At 41.2% G+C, this 16,188-nt stretch overlaps 3 protein-coding genes and 1 long non-coding RNA gene across 4 annotated transcripts; 1 reads left to right on the forward strand and 3 right to left on the reverse strand.

Moving 5' to 3' along the window:
• The first annotated feature begins 3,272 nt into the window (after window positions 1–3,272).
• Window positions 3,273–4,764, forward strand: LOC131472929 (uncharacterized). The gene is made up of 2 exons (XR_009242157.1): window positions 3,273–4,095; window positions 4,575–4,764. It is a non-coding gene; the product is annotated as an uncharacterized LOC131472929 (long non-coding RNA).
• A 1,558-nt stretch (window positions 4,765–6,322) lies between these two features.
• Window positions 6,323–8,835, reverse strand: LOC131472923 (protocadherin alpha-4-like). The gene has a single exon (XM_058650419.1). It carries the CDS (start codon window positions 8,720–8,722, stop codon window positions 6,323–6,325), a length of 2,400 nt encoding a protein of 799 aa, XP_058506402.1. The 5' UTR covers window positions 8,723–8,835.
• Window positions 8,836–9,286: 451 nt separating this feature from the next.
• Window positions 9,287–12,107, reverse strand: LOC131472920 (protocadherin alpha-10-like). The gene has a single exon (XM_058650416.1). It carries the CDS (start codon window positions 11,988–11,990, stop codon window positions 9,585–9,587), a length of 2,406 nt encoding a protein of 801 aa, XP_058506399.1. The 5' UTR covers window positions 11,991–12,107; the 3' UTR covers window positions 9,287–9,584.
• A 1,139-nt stretch (window positions 12,108–13,246) lies between these two features.
• On the reverse strand, window positions 13,247–15,652 carry LOC131472921 (protocadherin alpha-8-like). The gene has a single exon (XM_058650417.1). The coding sequence runs from the start codon at window positions 15,650–15,652 to the stop codon at window positions 13,247–13,249; it is 2,406 nt and encodes an 801-aa protein (XP_058506400.1).
• Between the last annotated feature and the right edge of the window lie 536 nt (window positions 15,653–16,188).

The following is a 16,188-nucleotide window of genomic DNA, read 5'->3' on the forward strand; positions in this document are numbered from 1 at the left end:
CTCTGTATGTCTTTACTGAATGATTCCTATCAGCTGTTGCCTGCAAATGATTTGTCTACTGTTGAAGCACTGAGAGAATGACTGTTGATCAGAATAAGTTCTCAATCAACTTCAAACATTGTGAAAACTAATGTTAAGAGAATAATTTTGGATTAAGGAGTTTGTGATGCCATTTTTACCATAGATCACAGTTTAAGGCTTAATACTAATGTTTGATACACGTGCGTGATTAAATCAGAATATTGTTCGTTGTTTTTCACGTCAAAGTTTGGCAAGTTTGTGATGTAAACTCTAGGGAGGACCATTTATTTGTATACTTGTCTTACCTTTTCTTTAGTAGGTAAAGTCTGCGTCCTGGTAAACGTGTCTCCTCCGTTAATACTGATCAGCTCCGCATCGACAGGTGGATACGGTGCGGGGAAAACCACTACGTCACTCTTGAGCGTGTCTGAGCTGAAACAGACGTCATACTGCTGTGTAGCTTTAGAGTAAGACCAGCTCCCGTCTGGATGGGTGGTGATCATGGGGGCGCTGTACCTGCTGAAACTGCTGTCTGTCCTGTGGCATTTGACAGCTATTAAACTGACGAGGCTGAGCAGAAAGATGGCTGACACCGACACAATGGCGATCAGCAGATACAGGTTTAGTGAAGTGAAGCTCTCGTCCTTTATGGGCACATGTCTGAACTGAGTCTGGATGTCAGCTGAACTTTCAACCACCATCACCTCTATAGACACAGTAGCTGACAGGGAGGGTTCTCCGTTATCAGAAACCAGCACCACCAAGGGGTGAGTTTTCAGGTCATTGTCACTCATTCTCCTCTTAGTCTTGATTTCCCCGGTGCTGGTTCCGATCCGGAAAAGGTTGTTTCCTTTGGGCTCAGATAGGTGATAAGCAAGCAGCGCGTTGTATCCAGAGTCTGCGTCTACAGCCCTGATCTTTGCCACAATGTGTCCCGCTTCAACATTATAGGGGATGCTCTCACTGTTAACGGATCCGTGCTCAGAATACGGCGCAAGAATCACGGGACTGTTGTCATTTTCATCCACGATAAAAACGTTCACAGTCACGTTGCTGCTGAGCGGAGGAACACCAGAGTCTGTTGCCTGAACTTTGAACTGAAACGTTTTTAACTGCTCGAAGTTAAAAGACTGTAAACTGATTATATCTCCATTCTCTGAGTTGATGTTCATCATTGTCGAGGGAGGCAGTGAATCACTGTTGTCATGTAAAAAAGAAAACCTTACGTGACCATTTTGTTCGGCGTCAGCATCAAATGCTGATACAGTTTTTATAACTGCTCCTACTGGACTGTTTTCTTTCACATATATGTTGATCATATTTTCTTGGAATATTGGTTTGTTATCGTTTACATCTGACACATGTACAGTAATAACACTTGTGCTGGAGAGAGCTGGACTCCCCTCGTCAGTAGCACTGATGCTGATGTTGTATTGAGACGCGCTTTCTCTGTCAAGAGGACCGTCCACCACCAACGAATAGTAATTCTTGTAATTGTAGTCTAATTTGAAAGGGACGTTATTGGAAATTTTACAGTTCATCATTCCGTTTTTACCTCCATCCTTATCAAATACTGACACGAGTGCAATCGCTGTGCCTATTGACGAATCCTCTCTCACTGTGTTTAACAGTGATGTCACTCTGATTTCAGGTGCATTGTCATTGATGTCTAAAACTTCAATCAATAATTTAGCATGTGAAGTGAGAGGAGAAGAAGCTCCGTCACTGGCTTGTACTCGAATTTCAAAAGCATTGTTTTCTTCAAAGTCGATTTTCTTTTTATTTGTTACAATCCCAGTTTTTTCATCTATGGAAAACTGGTCAGTTTGTTTTCCTCGCCCAGCTTCACTGAATGAATACAAGACCTGTCCATTTGGGCCTGCGTCTAAATCAGTAGCATTTAGTGTTATGATTGATGTGCCTATTTCTACATTCTCATATACACTGGTTTTATACAAAGTTTCACTGAATACAGGAGGATTATCATTGCTATCCAACACGTTTACGATGATAATGATGCTGCCTGATTTAGCAGGGGTTCCTCCATCAATGGCAGTCAGCGTGAGTCTAATCACAGACTGCTTCTCTCTGTCTAAAAGTTTTTGGAGCACCAGTTCTGTAGTAACACTCTGTCCTTTATACGTCGCGAGAGAGAAGTGATCATTCGGACTCAGCTTGTACGTATTAACACCATTTTTTCCGACGTCTGCATCATGAGCAGGACGAAGCGGAAATTTGGCTCCTACCGCTGCGCTCTCGGTAATGTTAATTACCTGTGACGCAGTGATAAATGATGGTGAATTGTCATTTACATCTAAGATTGTAATTTCAACCCGGTACAGTTTTAACGGGTTATTAATAACCGATTCTACACTGAGTGAACATTTTGTTTCGTCGCTGCAGAGTTCCTCTCGGTCTATTCTCTCATTCACGTAGAGGGCACCAGTCTTTAGATTTACCTCGAAATATTTTCTCGTTGATCCAGAAACGATCTGAAACATGCGGGACTCCAAATCCTGTACGTTGATGTTGAGATCTTTAGCGATATTTCCGACAACAGTCCCCAGATTTACCTCCTCTGACACGGAGTACGAGAGCTGCCCACTCACCGCTCCCCAGTAACAATCCAGCAGCAGGAAGAACAGATAAATCCACACAGAGCTCGTCCTGCTCGGTAAATGCATAACTCCACACATCGAGAATGAACATCTAGACAATTCCACAATATATTTGCGCTACTACGATGTCAATGTCAGAGAATAAAAATTCCAAACAAGTGTGTCGACATTTTCACGGTCTAACAACACAACCGTTCTTTGTCGTCCGACCTCTCTTTGTGACAAAGCAGGCAGATATCACTGGATCTGGGAGGAGCACCAAGACGCCAAAGAACATGACCAAATGTGATGGTCTACAGTGTCCCCAGGTGGACAGATGTCAGAAGTACATGCACAACAAATAAAATAAAGCCCGAACTTAGAATATATCATCACTTCCACGTTTGACCAAAACGCTAAAATAAAATAAAATAGTTGAACAATAAATGCGAATTTACTCAAGACTACTAAAATTGGCGTTTTATGACTGAAGTCCTATTCAAATCACTGCTCAATAACATGATTTATAGTCTCACACAGGGGCGTCACTAGGTTTTAAGGACAGGGGGGGCTTAGCCCCCAGGAGATGCACAGAATGTGAGCGAATGTTTAATTTCACAAACAGCTAACAAAAACTGAGAAATGGCACGTTTTGGACAGATTTAACAGAGATACTTTACTGTGCAAATGTTTTAGGCCACTATTACATTTTTAACACAGTACAACAACAAACACAGGAAGTACTGTATGTTTACAGCATTAACAACAACAACAAAAAGAAAAAAATCCACATAGTTACAAGGCCGTATTTAACCAATGCTTCTTATTCATTAAGAGCCCACATGTATTAGCCAAAACTGTATGCAAAAAAAAGAGCACTGTGTTCTCAGAAAGTACACCATTTTAAAATAACATGGCTACAATTGGCAGCTACTTGGTGGGTGGAAGCATCAAAGAATGTCGTCTGTTTTTAAGGGTGGCAAAGGCGTCTATCACTCTATTGTGATTTAGGTGCTGAAGCTCCTCTTTTTCAATTGACATGACTGCAAGACTGTGAATGCCATGACTTTCACTCACAACACAATAATTGTTTACTCCCAAATATTTTGAAGTCACACAGAATATATTTTGGGCACATATGTGACTAAAATGGTTGTAATTTTAAGCCCTGAAAAAATATAACTTAATTACATAAATTACAGTTATATTAAGGTACTCTTGAAAATATTTGGGCCAGGCTAATTTGGCTTATACATCACTCTCTTGTAGGGATGCACGATATATCGGCATTAATATTGGTATCGGCCGATGTTCGTCATTTTTTAACATATCGGCATCGGTCCAATGAGTAAAACTGCGCCGATTTTAACAACCGATGTTAATACCCGTCTATTTGCTGTTTGTGTATGTGTGTCGGGAAGGGGAGGCCATGCTGCATTTCTTTGAACATGTTACAGTGACGCAAGTGCAGCACAAGGTGTGTGTGTGTTGAGGAGAGATAATGTCAGCGGTGTGGGCGTTTTTTCAGGGTGTCGATAGAAGATACGCGAAAAGCATTATGCAACACTTGCAAAGTTGAGATAATGCGAGGAGGGTTCCGCGTCAAGTCATTCAATACCACAAATTTGATTATGTCATTTGAAAAACCGCCACCCAGAAGTATACAAACAACGGCAGGAAGCTAACGCTAGTAACGTTAGGCGGCAGACAAAAAAGAAAGCAGCGCAGCTGGGAGCCAAATACAGCAAGTAATCGAACAAAGGAAGACATTGGCCAGGGCAATAACGATCAAGGTAATGGAAATGATTGCTCTTGACGACCAGCCCTTTTCCATAGTGAAGGACCGAGGGTTCCGACGGCTGATAGAGCATATTGAACCCCCGCAACAACAAGTCGGCGCTACTTTTCCAATGTTTTGCAATTTACAGTGTTACAGTGACGCAAGTGCAGCACAAGGTGTGTGTGTGTGTGTGTGTGTGTGTGTGTGTTGAGGAGAGATAATGTCAGCGGTGTGGGCGTTTTTTCAGGGTGTCGATAGAAGATACGCGAAAAGCATTATGCAACACTTGCAAAGTTGAGATAGGCCTGCAGTCATAGGCCTAATGACGCCACTGACTCTCCTAAATAAAAGCTCAAGTTAAATAAGTCTTGTATGGTGCACTTGGACTGAAATGTTTCATATTTCATATTCATATTGAGTTCCATAAAATTCCAGGACTGTCTGCATCACAAATGACTCTATCCTGTGAAATCCTTTAGACTCACCTTTCCAGTAGAGGTTTCTCCCCTCTCACTCTCTCTGCTCCTCTGCCCTGACTCCTTCAGGTCAATAGGGGTGGTGGAGTGATTATTATTATTACTACCGTATTATCATTATTATTATTATTATCCACATAATCATACGTGAATGAGCTGTTTCACGGTGTGCATCTGATGCTGGAGCTGATGCTCCAGAAGGAAGTCACCCCAAAGATAATATGAAGAGTGCACACCTAACTCTATAAACAACCAGGACCTTCACATTGCATTTCGGACTAACTAGCTAGCTACTGTAAGTAGCAGAGTTCTTTTGGAGCTGAAATGTAACTTTTGACCGCAAACAATAAAGGTAAGACGTGCACAGAGATATACAGCACGCATCTCATGCTGCCTCCTGTACAGGGGGCTTTCGGGTACAGAGTGTGTAAGCCAGGTTTTTATTTGTCAAACAGGGAGCATTTGGCAATTACGTGGGACTTTCTGCTGTTAGCTGGGGGGCTGCAGCTAACTTATTGTTACTATCAGCAGTGATACTTACTCTCTTGAAAAAATGTCGTATATCCATTCTTGTTCACGTTCTTCTCCTAATGCTGCTCTAGTCGGTTCTGTGTGCTCCGCTCCCGGTACACACACTGCAGGTACCCAGGTACCGAGTGCAAGCTAGGTTGCAGGGAAAACGTGGACTGGATTTCAGTGATTTGGGCGTGCTCTATATGAACAAGTGGAATGGACTCGATAACGACGCACTGACTCTGACTCTCTACCGCTTCCATAAGGGAAACTAAGATTTATGATCACATTTAAGTTAATAATAACTGGTTATATGATTATTTATCTAAACTCAAATTCTCGCCACATTATATTGAATTTGTCAGCACTTTTTTGTAAAAAAAAAAAAAAAAAAATCTTTTTTTTTATAAATGAACATAAAATTATTTAGGGGGGCTTAAGAATATTTTAGGGGGGCTTTAGCCCCCCTAAAATAGGCCTAATGACGCCACTGGTCTCACAGTAGTGAAAGCTGGCTAAATAAATACACTGGCCCCTGTTTACTGTTGAATGAAGTGCATGAAAACATCGATGTTTTGTTGGAGGCACATTTTGGAAAGTAAGCAGTTGACACCTGACGGTTGCACAAGTATTGTGAAACGATGCATTAAAACACTGGCTGCTTTTTAACTTGTGGAAATTTCCAGTAACGTGTCAAGTCCTCTTCAGCACCACGGATAGCAACACAGAGAATGTGGACGTAACTTCTGAAATGATTTTGCTTTGAAAACCACATATAAGGGGACAATGAAGCAGAGATGGAAACATTTTTTTCTGTGGTGCTCATTCTGGGTCTTGTTTTTTAAATATATATTTCACTCTTGAAACACCCGTATTATACCAATAAAACAACCTTATGTCGTATAATTCTTAGAAAAGTGTATAACTGAGTATTGTTATAGTTCTCTTACCTTTCCTGTGTTAGGTAAAGTCTGATTCCTGGTATACGTGTCTCCTCCATTAATACTGATCAGCTCCGCATCTACAGGTGGATACGGTGCGGGGAAAACCACTACGTCACTCTTGAGCGTGTCTGAACTGAAACATACGTCATACTGCTGTGTAGCTTTTGAGTAAGACCAGCTCCCGTCAGGATGGGTGGTGATCATGGGGGCGCTGTACCTGCTGAAATTGCTGTCTGTCCTGTGGCATTTGACAGCTATTAAACTGATGAGGCTGAGCAGAAAGATGGCTGACACAATGGCGATCAGCAGATACAGGTTTAGTGAAGTGAAGCTCTCGTCCTTTATGGGCACATGTCTGAACTGAGTCTGGATGTCAGCTGAGCTTTCAACCACCATCACCTCTATAGACACAGTAGCTGACAGGGAGGGTTCTCCGTTATCAGAAACCAGCACCACCAAGGGGTGAGTTTTCAGGTCATTGTCACTCATTCTCCTCTTAGTCTTGATTTCCCCGGTGCTGGTTCCGATCCGGAAGAGGTTGTTTCCTTTGGTCTCAGAGAGGTGATAAGAAAGCAGCGCGTTGTATCCAGAGTCTGCGTCGACAGCCCTGATCTTTGCCACAATGTGTCCCGCTTCAACATTATAGGGGATGCTCTCACTGTTAACGGAGCCGTGTTCAGAATAGGGCGCAAGAATCACGGGACTGTTGTCATTTTCATCCAGGATAAAAACGTTCACTGTCACGTTGCTGCTGAGCGGAGGAACACCAGAGTCTGTTGCCTGAACTTTGAACTGAAACGTTTTTAACTCCTCGTAGTTAAAAGACTGTAAACTGATTATATCTCCAGTCTCGGAGTTGATGTTCATCATTGTCGAGAGAGGCAGTGAATCACTGTTGTCATGTAAAAATGAAAACCTCACCTGACCATTGTGTTCGGCGTCAGCATCAAATGCTGATACAGTTTTTATAACTGCTCCTACTGGACTGTTTTCTTTCACATATATGTTGATCATATTTTCTTGGAATATTGGTTTGTTATCGTTTACATCTGACACATATACAGTAATAACACTTGTGCTGGAGAGAGGTGGACTCCCCTCGTCAGTAGCAGTGATGCTGATGTTGTATTGAGACGCGCTTTCTCTGTCAAGAGGACCGTCCACCACCAACGAATAGTAATTCTTATAATTGGAGTCTAATTTGAAAGGAACATTATTGGAAATTTTACAGTTCATCATTCCGTTTTTACCTCCATCCTTATCAAATACTGACACTAGTGCAATCGCTGTGCCTATGGACGCATCCTCTCTGACTCTGTTTAACAGTGATGTCACTCTGATTTCAGGTGCATTGTCATTGATGTCTAAAACTTCAATCAATAATTTAGCATGTGAAGTGAGAGGAGAAGAAGCTCCGTCACTGGCTTGTACTCGAATTTCAAAAGCATTATTTTCTTCAAAGTCTATGTTTTTCTTGTTTGTTACAATCCCAGTTTGTTCATCTATATAAAACAGGTCCGTCTTTTTCCCTTGTCCAGCATCACTGAATGAATACAAGACTTGTCCATTTGGGCCTGCGTCTAAATCAGTAGCATTTAGTGTTATTATTGATGTGCCTATTTTTACATTCTCATAGATACTGGTTTTATACAAAGTTTGACTGAATACAGGAGGATTATCATTGCTATCCAACACGTTCACTATTATGATGATGCTGCCTGATTTAGCAGGTGTTCCTCCATCGATGGCAGTCAGAGTAAGTCTAATTACAGACTGTTTCTCTCTGTCTAAAACTTTCTGAAGCACTAATTCCGTAGTGATGGTATCCCCTTTATATGTAGCAAGAGAGAAGTGTTCATTTTGACTCAGCTTATATGTGTTTACTGTGTTTTTACCGACGTCCGCATCATGAGCAGGATGAAGGGGAAATTTGGCTCCTGCCCCTGTGCTCTCGGTAATGTTAATTACCTGTGACGTGCTGAGAAATGATGGCGAATTATCATTCACATCTAAGATTCTAATTTCAATCCGGTACAGCTTTAACGGGTTATTAATAACTGCTTCTACACTGAGTGAACATTTTGTGTCGTCGCCGCAGAGTTCCTCTCGGTCTATTCTCTCATTCACGTAGAGGGCACCAGTCTTAAGATTTACCTCGAAATATTTTCTCGTTGATCCAGAAACAATCTGAAACATGCGAGACTCCAAATCCTGTACGTTGACGTTGAGATCTTTAGCGATATTTCCGACAACAGTCCCCAGATTTCCCTCTTCTGACACGGAGTACGAGAGCTGCCCACTCGCTGCTCCCCAGTAACAATCCAGCAGCAGGAATAATAGGTACATCCAAACAGAGCTCGTCCTGCTCGGTAAATGCATAATTCCACACATCGAGAATGAGCATCGAGACAAAATTAAACAATATACTTGCGCCACTATGACACAACCGTTCTTTCTCGTCCGACCTCTCTTTGTGACAAAGCAGGCAGATGCATCATTCACCGGATCAGGGAGGAGCACTAAAACACCAAAGAACATGACCAAATGTGATGGTCTACAGTGTCCCCTTGTGGACATTTGACAGAAGTACATGTGCACAACAAATAAAATACAACTCTAACTTAGAATATATCATATCTTCCACGTTTGACCAAAACGCTAAAATCAAAAATAGTTGAACAATAAATGTGCATTTACTGAAGAGTGCTAAAATAGGCATTTCATGACCGAAGTCCTGTTCAAGGCACTTTTCAATAGAATGTGTAATAGTTCAGTTATAACATTACAACAGTATAGTGACAGCAGGGTAAATAAATACACTGAGCCCAGTTTACAGTTGATTAAGGTGCACAAATTTATCTATGTTTTGTTGAAGGCACTTTGTGGAAAAATTGTCAATTGTTACCATTGACGGTTGCACTCATATTATGAAACGATGTATTGAAAAAACGCGGCTGCATTTTCTCTTGTGGAAATTGTCAGTAAGATGTCAAGTTCTCTTCAGCACCACGGATAGCGACGAACAGAATGTTGACATCATTTCCGAAATTCTTTTACTTTGAAAACGACATATAAGAGGATTAAAATGAAGCAGGGATGGAAACAATTTGTGACCATTGAAAAATGAAACTTTGCTCTGGTGCTCATTCTGTGTCTTGTTTTTATATATATTTTAGCCTTTAAACCCATATTACAAACCAGTAAAGCAACCTTATGTCGTATACTTCTTAGAAAAATGTAGAACTGAGTATTGTTATAGTTCTCTTACCTTCTCTGTATTAGGTAAAGTCTGAGTCCTGGTATACGTGTCTCCTCCGTTAATACTGATCAGCTCCGCATCTACAGGTGGATACGATGCGGGGAAAACCACTACGTCACTCTTGAGCGTGTCTGAGCTGAAACAGACGTCATACTGCTGTGTAGCTTTAGAGTAAGACCAGCTCCCGTCTGGATGGGTGGTGATCATGGGGGCGCTGTACCTGCTGAAACTGCTGTCTGTCCTGTGGCATTTGACAGCGATTAAACTGATGAGGCTGAGCAGAAAGATGGCTGACACCGACACAATGGCGATCAGCAGATACAGGTTTAGTGAAGTGAAGCTCTCGTCCTTTATGGGCACATGTCCGAACTGAGTCTGGATGTCAGCTGAGTTTTCAACCACCATCACCTCTATAGACACAGTAGCTGACAGGGAGGGTTCTCCGTTGTCAGAAACCAGCACCACCAAGGGGTGAGTTTTTAGGTCATTGTCACTCATTCTCCTCTTAGTCTTGATTTCCCCGGTGCTGGTTCCGATCCGGAAGAGGTTGTTTCCTTTGGGCTCAGGGAGGTGATAAGAAAGCAGCGCGTTGTATCCAGAGTCTGCGTCTACAGCCCTGATCTTTGCCACAATGTGTCCCGCTTCAACATTATAAGGGATGCTCTCACTGTTAACGGAGCCGTGCTCAGAATAGGGCGCGAGAATCACGGGACTGTTGTCATTTTCATCCAAGATAAAAACGTTCACTGTCACGTTGCTGCTGAGCGGAGGAACACCAGAGTCTGTGGCCTGAACTTTGAACTGGAACGTTTTTAACTCCTCAAAGTTAAAAGACTGTAGACTGATTATATCTCCAGTCTCTGAGTTGATGTTCATCATTGTCGAGAGAGGCAGTGAATCACTGTTGTCATGTAAAAATGAAAACCTCACCTCACCATTTTGATCGACGTCAACATCAAATGCTGATACAGTTTTTATAACTGCTCCTACTGGACTGTTTTCTTTTAGATAGATGTTGATCATATTTTCTATGAATATTGGTTTGTTATCGTTTACATCTGACACATGTACAGTAATAACACTTGTGCTGGAGAGTGGTGGACTCCCCTCGTCAGTAGCAGTGATGCTGATGTTGTATTGAGACGCGCTTTCTCTGTCAAGAGGACCGTCCACCACCAACGAATAGTAATTCTTATAACTGGAGTCTAATTTGAAAGGAACGTTATTGGAAATTTTACAATTCACAATACCGTTGTTACCTCCATCCTTATCAAATACTGACACTAGTGCAATAGCTGTGCCTATGGACGCATCCTCTTTCACTGTGTTTAACATTGATGTAACTGTGATTTCAGGTGCATTGTCATTGATGTCTAAAACTTCAATCAATAATTTAGCATGTGAAGTGAGAGGAGAAGAAGCTCTGTCACTGGCTTGTACTCGAATCTCAAAAGCATTATTTTCTTCAAAGTCAATGTTCTTCTTATTTGTTACAGTCCCAGTTTTTTCATCTATAGAAAACACGTCGGTTTGTTTTCCTCGGCCTGCTTTACTGATTAAGTAACGCACCTCTCCATTTGAGCCTGTGTCTAAATCTGTAGCATTCAATGTTATAATCGATGTACCTATTTTTACATTTTCAAACACATTGACTTTGTACAGAGTTTGACTAAATACTGGTGCGTTGTCATTAATATCCAATACATTTATTGTAATGACCATCGTTCCTGACTTAGGAGGAGTTCCCCCATCAATTGCCGTCAATGTGAGTCTGATTACAGATTGTTTTTCTCGATCTAAAACATTGTGAAGAACTAATTCAGGCGACATTATCTCTCCTTTATGTATATATAGAGAGAAGTGTTCATTTTGACTCAGTTTGTAGGTATTAACAGTGTTTTTCCCGGCGTCTGCATCCTCTGCAGGTTGTAGGGGGAATTTGGCCCCCGTCGCAGTGTTCTCGGTAATGTCAATTTCCTGCGACGTGCTGAGAAAGGATGGCGAATTATCATTCACATCCAAGATAGTCATTTCAATCCGGTACAGTTTTAACGGGTTATTTATTACTGCTTCTACACTGAGTGAACATTTTGTGTCGTCACCGCAGAGTTCCTCTCGATCTATTCTCTCATTAACGTAGAGGGCACCAGTCTTTAGATTTACCTCGAAATGTTTTCTTTTTGATCCAGAAACGATCTGAAACATGCGCGACTCCAAATCCTGGACGTTAATGTTGAGATCTTTAGCGATATTTCCGACAACAGTACCCAGATTTCCCTCCTCTGACACGGTGTAAGAGAGCTGCCCACTCACCGCTCCCCAGTAACAATCCAGCAGCAGGAAGAATAGATAAATCCACACAGAGCTCGTCCTTCTTGGTAAATGCATAATTTCACACATCGAGAATGAGCATCTAGACAAAAGTCAACAATATACTTGAGCCACTGATGTCAATTCCAGAGAAGAACCATTCCAACCTAATTTTACGACTTCGTCACGATCAAGCAACACAACCGTTCTTTGTCGTCCGACCTCTTTGTGACAAAGCAGACAGACGCATCATTCACCGGATCTGGGAGGAGCACTAAAACACCAAAGAACATGACCAAATGTGATGGTCTACAGTGTCCCCATGTGGACATTTGTCAGAAGTACATGCCACAACAAATAAATTTAAACTGGAACTTAAAATACTGTATCATTTACCTATAGGCATTAATGAAACGCTACAATCAAAATAGTTAATTATTTTTGAGTGTACTTAAGATGAATTAAATCTCCGTTGTATGACTTATATGATCTTCAAAGCGCAGCTCCATAAACGTACTGATAGCTCAGCTGTAGTCTCACAGAAGAGTGACAGCAGGTTAAACAAATTAACACAGAAGAGTGACAGCAGGTTAAACAAATTAACACATTGGCCTCCCTTTTGCGTTAGAATGAAGTGCATGGAATTATATTATTTTTCGTGGAGGTACTTTCTGGGGGAGAAACACTTCAGCAGGGAGGTCTGCATATATATTACAAAACGGTGCACGTAAACAATGTGGCTATTTGTACCAATTGTCTGTTTAACTGTAGTTCTCTTCAGCACCACATAGAGCTACATACAGTAAAGTAATAAGGAAATCATCACTTCCACGTATGAATATAACACTAAAATCAATGTTTAAGACTACTAAAATTGACATTTCACGAGTGAAGTCGTGTTCAAAGCACTGCTCAATTAAATAATTGGTAGTTCAGTTATCATCTCACAGTATAGTGACAGTATGTTAAAGAGATACATACAGTACACTGACCCCTGTTTACAGTTGAATCACGTGCATGAACTCATCTTTTTTTGTTGGAGGCACTTTGTGGATCAAATTGACAGTTGTTACCCATACCACTGGCACAAGTATTATGAAATGATGCATGGAAACAATGTTTCTGCTGTTTTTATTTGTGAGATTTGCCATTTTGGTTGTCAAGTTATTTTCAGCACCACGGATAGCGACACAGAGACGGTCGACGTAACTTGCGAAATGATCTTACTTTGAAAATCACATCTGTGTATATATATAAATATATGTCAGCCTTGAAACCCGTATTATAGTACCAATAAAGCAACCTTATTTCGTAAAATTCTTAGAAAAGTGTATAACTAAGTATTGTTATAGTTCTCTTACCTTCTCTGTATTAGGTAAAGTCTGAGTCCTGGTAAACGTGTCCCCTCCGTTAATACTGATCAGCTCCGCATCTACAGGTGGATACGGTGCGGGGAAAACCACTACGTCACTCTTGAGTGTGTCTGAACTGAAACAGACGTCATACTGCTGAGTAGCTTTAGAGTAAGACCAGCTCCCGTCAGGGTGGGTGGTGATCATGGGAGCGCTGTACCTGCTGAAACTGCTGTCTGTCCTGTGGCATTTGACAGCTATTAAACTGATGAGGCTGAGCAGAAAGATGGCTGACACCGACACAATGGAGATCAGCAGATACAGGTTTAGTGAAGTGAAGCTCTCGTCCTTTATGGGCACATGTCTGAACTGAGTCTGGATGTCAGCTGAGCTTTCACCCACCATCACATCTATAGACACAGTAGCTGACAGGGAGGGTTCTCCGTTATCAGAAACCAGCACCACCAAGGGGTGAGTTTTCAGGTCATTGTCACTCATTCTCCTCTTAGTCTTGATTTCCCCGGTGCTGGTTCCGATCCGGAAGAGGCTGTTTCCTTTGGGTTCAGAGAGGTGATAAGAAAGCAGCGCGTTGTATCCAGAGTCTGCGTCTACAGCCCTGATCTTTGCCACAATGTGTCCCGCTTCAACATTATAGGGGATGCTCTCACTGTTAACGGAGCCGTGCTCAGAATAGGGCGCAAGAATCACGGGACTGTTGTCATTTTCATCCAGAATAAACACATTCACTGTTGCGTTGCTACTGAGCGGAGGAACACCAGAGTCTGTGGCCTGAACTTTGAACTGGAACGTTTTTAACTCCTCAAAGTTAAAAGACTGTAGACTGATTATATCTCCAGTCTCTGAGTTGATGTTCATCATTGTCGAGAGAGGCAGTGAATCACTGTTGTCATGTAAAAATGAAAACCTCACCTGACCATTTTGATCGACGTCAGCATCAAATGCTGATACAGTTTTTATAACTGCTCCTACTGGACTGTTTTCTTTCACATATATGTTGATCATATTTTCTTGGAATATTGGTTTGTTATCGTTTACATCTGACACATGTACAGTAATAACACTTGTGCTGGACAGAGGTGGACTCCCCTCGTCAGTAGCAGTGATGCTGATGTTGTATTGAGACGCACTTTCTTTGTCAAGAGGACCGTCCACCACCAACGAATAGTAATTCTTATAATTGGAGTCTAATTTGAAAGGAACGGTATTGGAAATTTTACATTTAACATTACCGTTGTTACCTCCATCTTTATCAAATACTGAAACCAGCGCAATAGCTGTACCAATGAACGCATCCTCTTTCACTGTGTTTAACAGTGATGTAACTGAGATTTCAGGTGCGTTGTCATTGATATCTACAACTTCAATCAGCAGTTTGGCATGTGAAGTGAGTGGAGAAGAAGCTCCGTCACTGGCTTGTACTCGAATCTCAAAAGCATTATTTTCTTCAAAATCTATGTTCTCTTTATTTGTTACAACACCAGTTTTTCCATCTATAGAAAACAGATTCGTTTGTTTTTCCTGATCCATTTCAATAAATGAATATGATATCTGTCCATTGTTACCTATGTCCAAATCTGTCGCGTTCAGTGTTATTATCGATGTCCCTATCTTCACATTCTCATATATACTGGTTTTATATAGTGTTTGACTAAAAATAGGAGGGTTATCATTAATATCCAACACATTCACTATTATAAGTATGCTTCCTGATTTAACAGGAGTTCCTCCATCAATGGCAGTCAGAGTGAGTCGAACCACAGACTGTTTTTCACGATCTAAAACTTTCTGAAGCACCAATTCTGCAGTTACTGTATCTCCTTTATGTGTCGCGAGAGAGAAGTGTTCATTTTGACTAAGTTTATAGGTATTTACACTATTTTTTCCGACGTCTGCGTCATGAGCTCTTTTCAGGAGAAATTTTGACCCCGTTGCTGTGCTCTCGCTAATATTAATTGCCTGTGATGTGCTGAGAAATGATGGAGAATTGTCATTCACATCTAAGATTATAATTTCAATCCGGTACAGTTTTAAGGGGTTATTGATAACTGATTCTAAACTGATTGAACATTTTGTGTTGTCGCTGCAGAGTTCCTCTCGATCTATTCTCTCATTAACGTACAGGGCACCCGTCTTTAGATTTACCTCGAAATATTTTCTTTTTGATCCAGAAACGATCTGAAACATGCGCGACTCCAAATCATGTACGTTGATGTTGAGATCTTTAGCGATATTTCCTACAACAGTCCCCAGATTCACCTCCTCTGACACTGTGTAAGAGAGCTGCCCACTCACCGCTCCCCAGTAAAAATCCAGCAGCGCGAACAAGAGATAAATCCACACGGAGCTCGTCCTGCTCGGTAAATGCATAACTCCACTCATCGAGAATGTGCATCAAAACACATTTAAATGATGTAGTTGATCAACTGCAGTGTCAATGCCAAGGAAGAGATATTTCAAGCACAGATTTCCACGACCAAACAAGACAACCGTTCTTTGTCGTCCGACCCCTCTTTGTGACAAAGCAGGCAGATACAAAATTCACCGGATCTGGGAGGAGCACTAAGACACCAACCAGCATGACTAAATGTGATGGTCTACAGTGTCCCCATGTGGACATTTGTCAGACGTACATGCCACAATCCATATCATATGACTACAACTCAAAATACTTCCTCACGTCCATATGAATAAACGTTAACAAATAAACAAAACATATTTCACTCATTCATACAAACGAATTAAGATTACTAAAACACCTATTTCATGACTGAACTCTTTACTCTCACAGTATAGTGAAAGTAAGCTAAATAAATTACATTTTTTATACATAAAGTCCATAACATGTTAAAAAAAACAAAAACAAAAAAAAACACGTTATTCCAATGATGTGCACATATTACAAAACGGTATATTCA

The sequence above is a fragment of the Solea solea genome, chromosome 14, assembly GCF_958295425.1.
Source record: "Solea solea chromosome 14, fSolSol10.1, whole genome shotgun sequence".
NCBI classification, from domain to species: Eukaryota; Metazoa; Chordata; class Actinopteri; order Pleuronectiformes; family Soleidae; genus Solea; species Solea solea.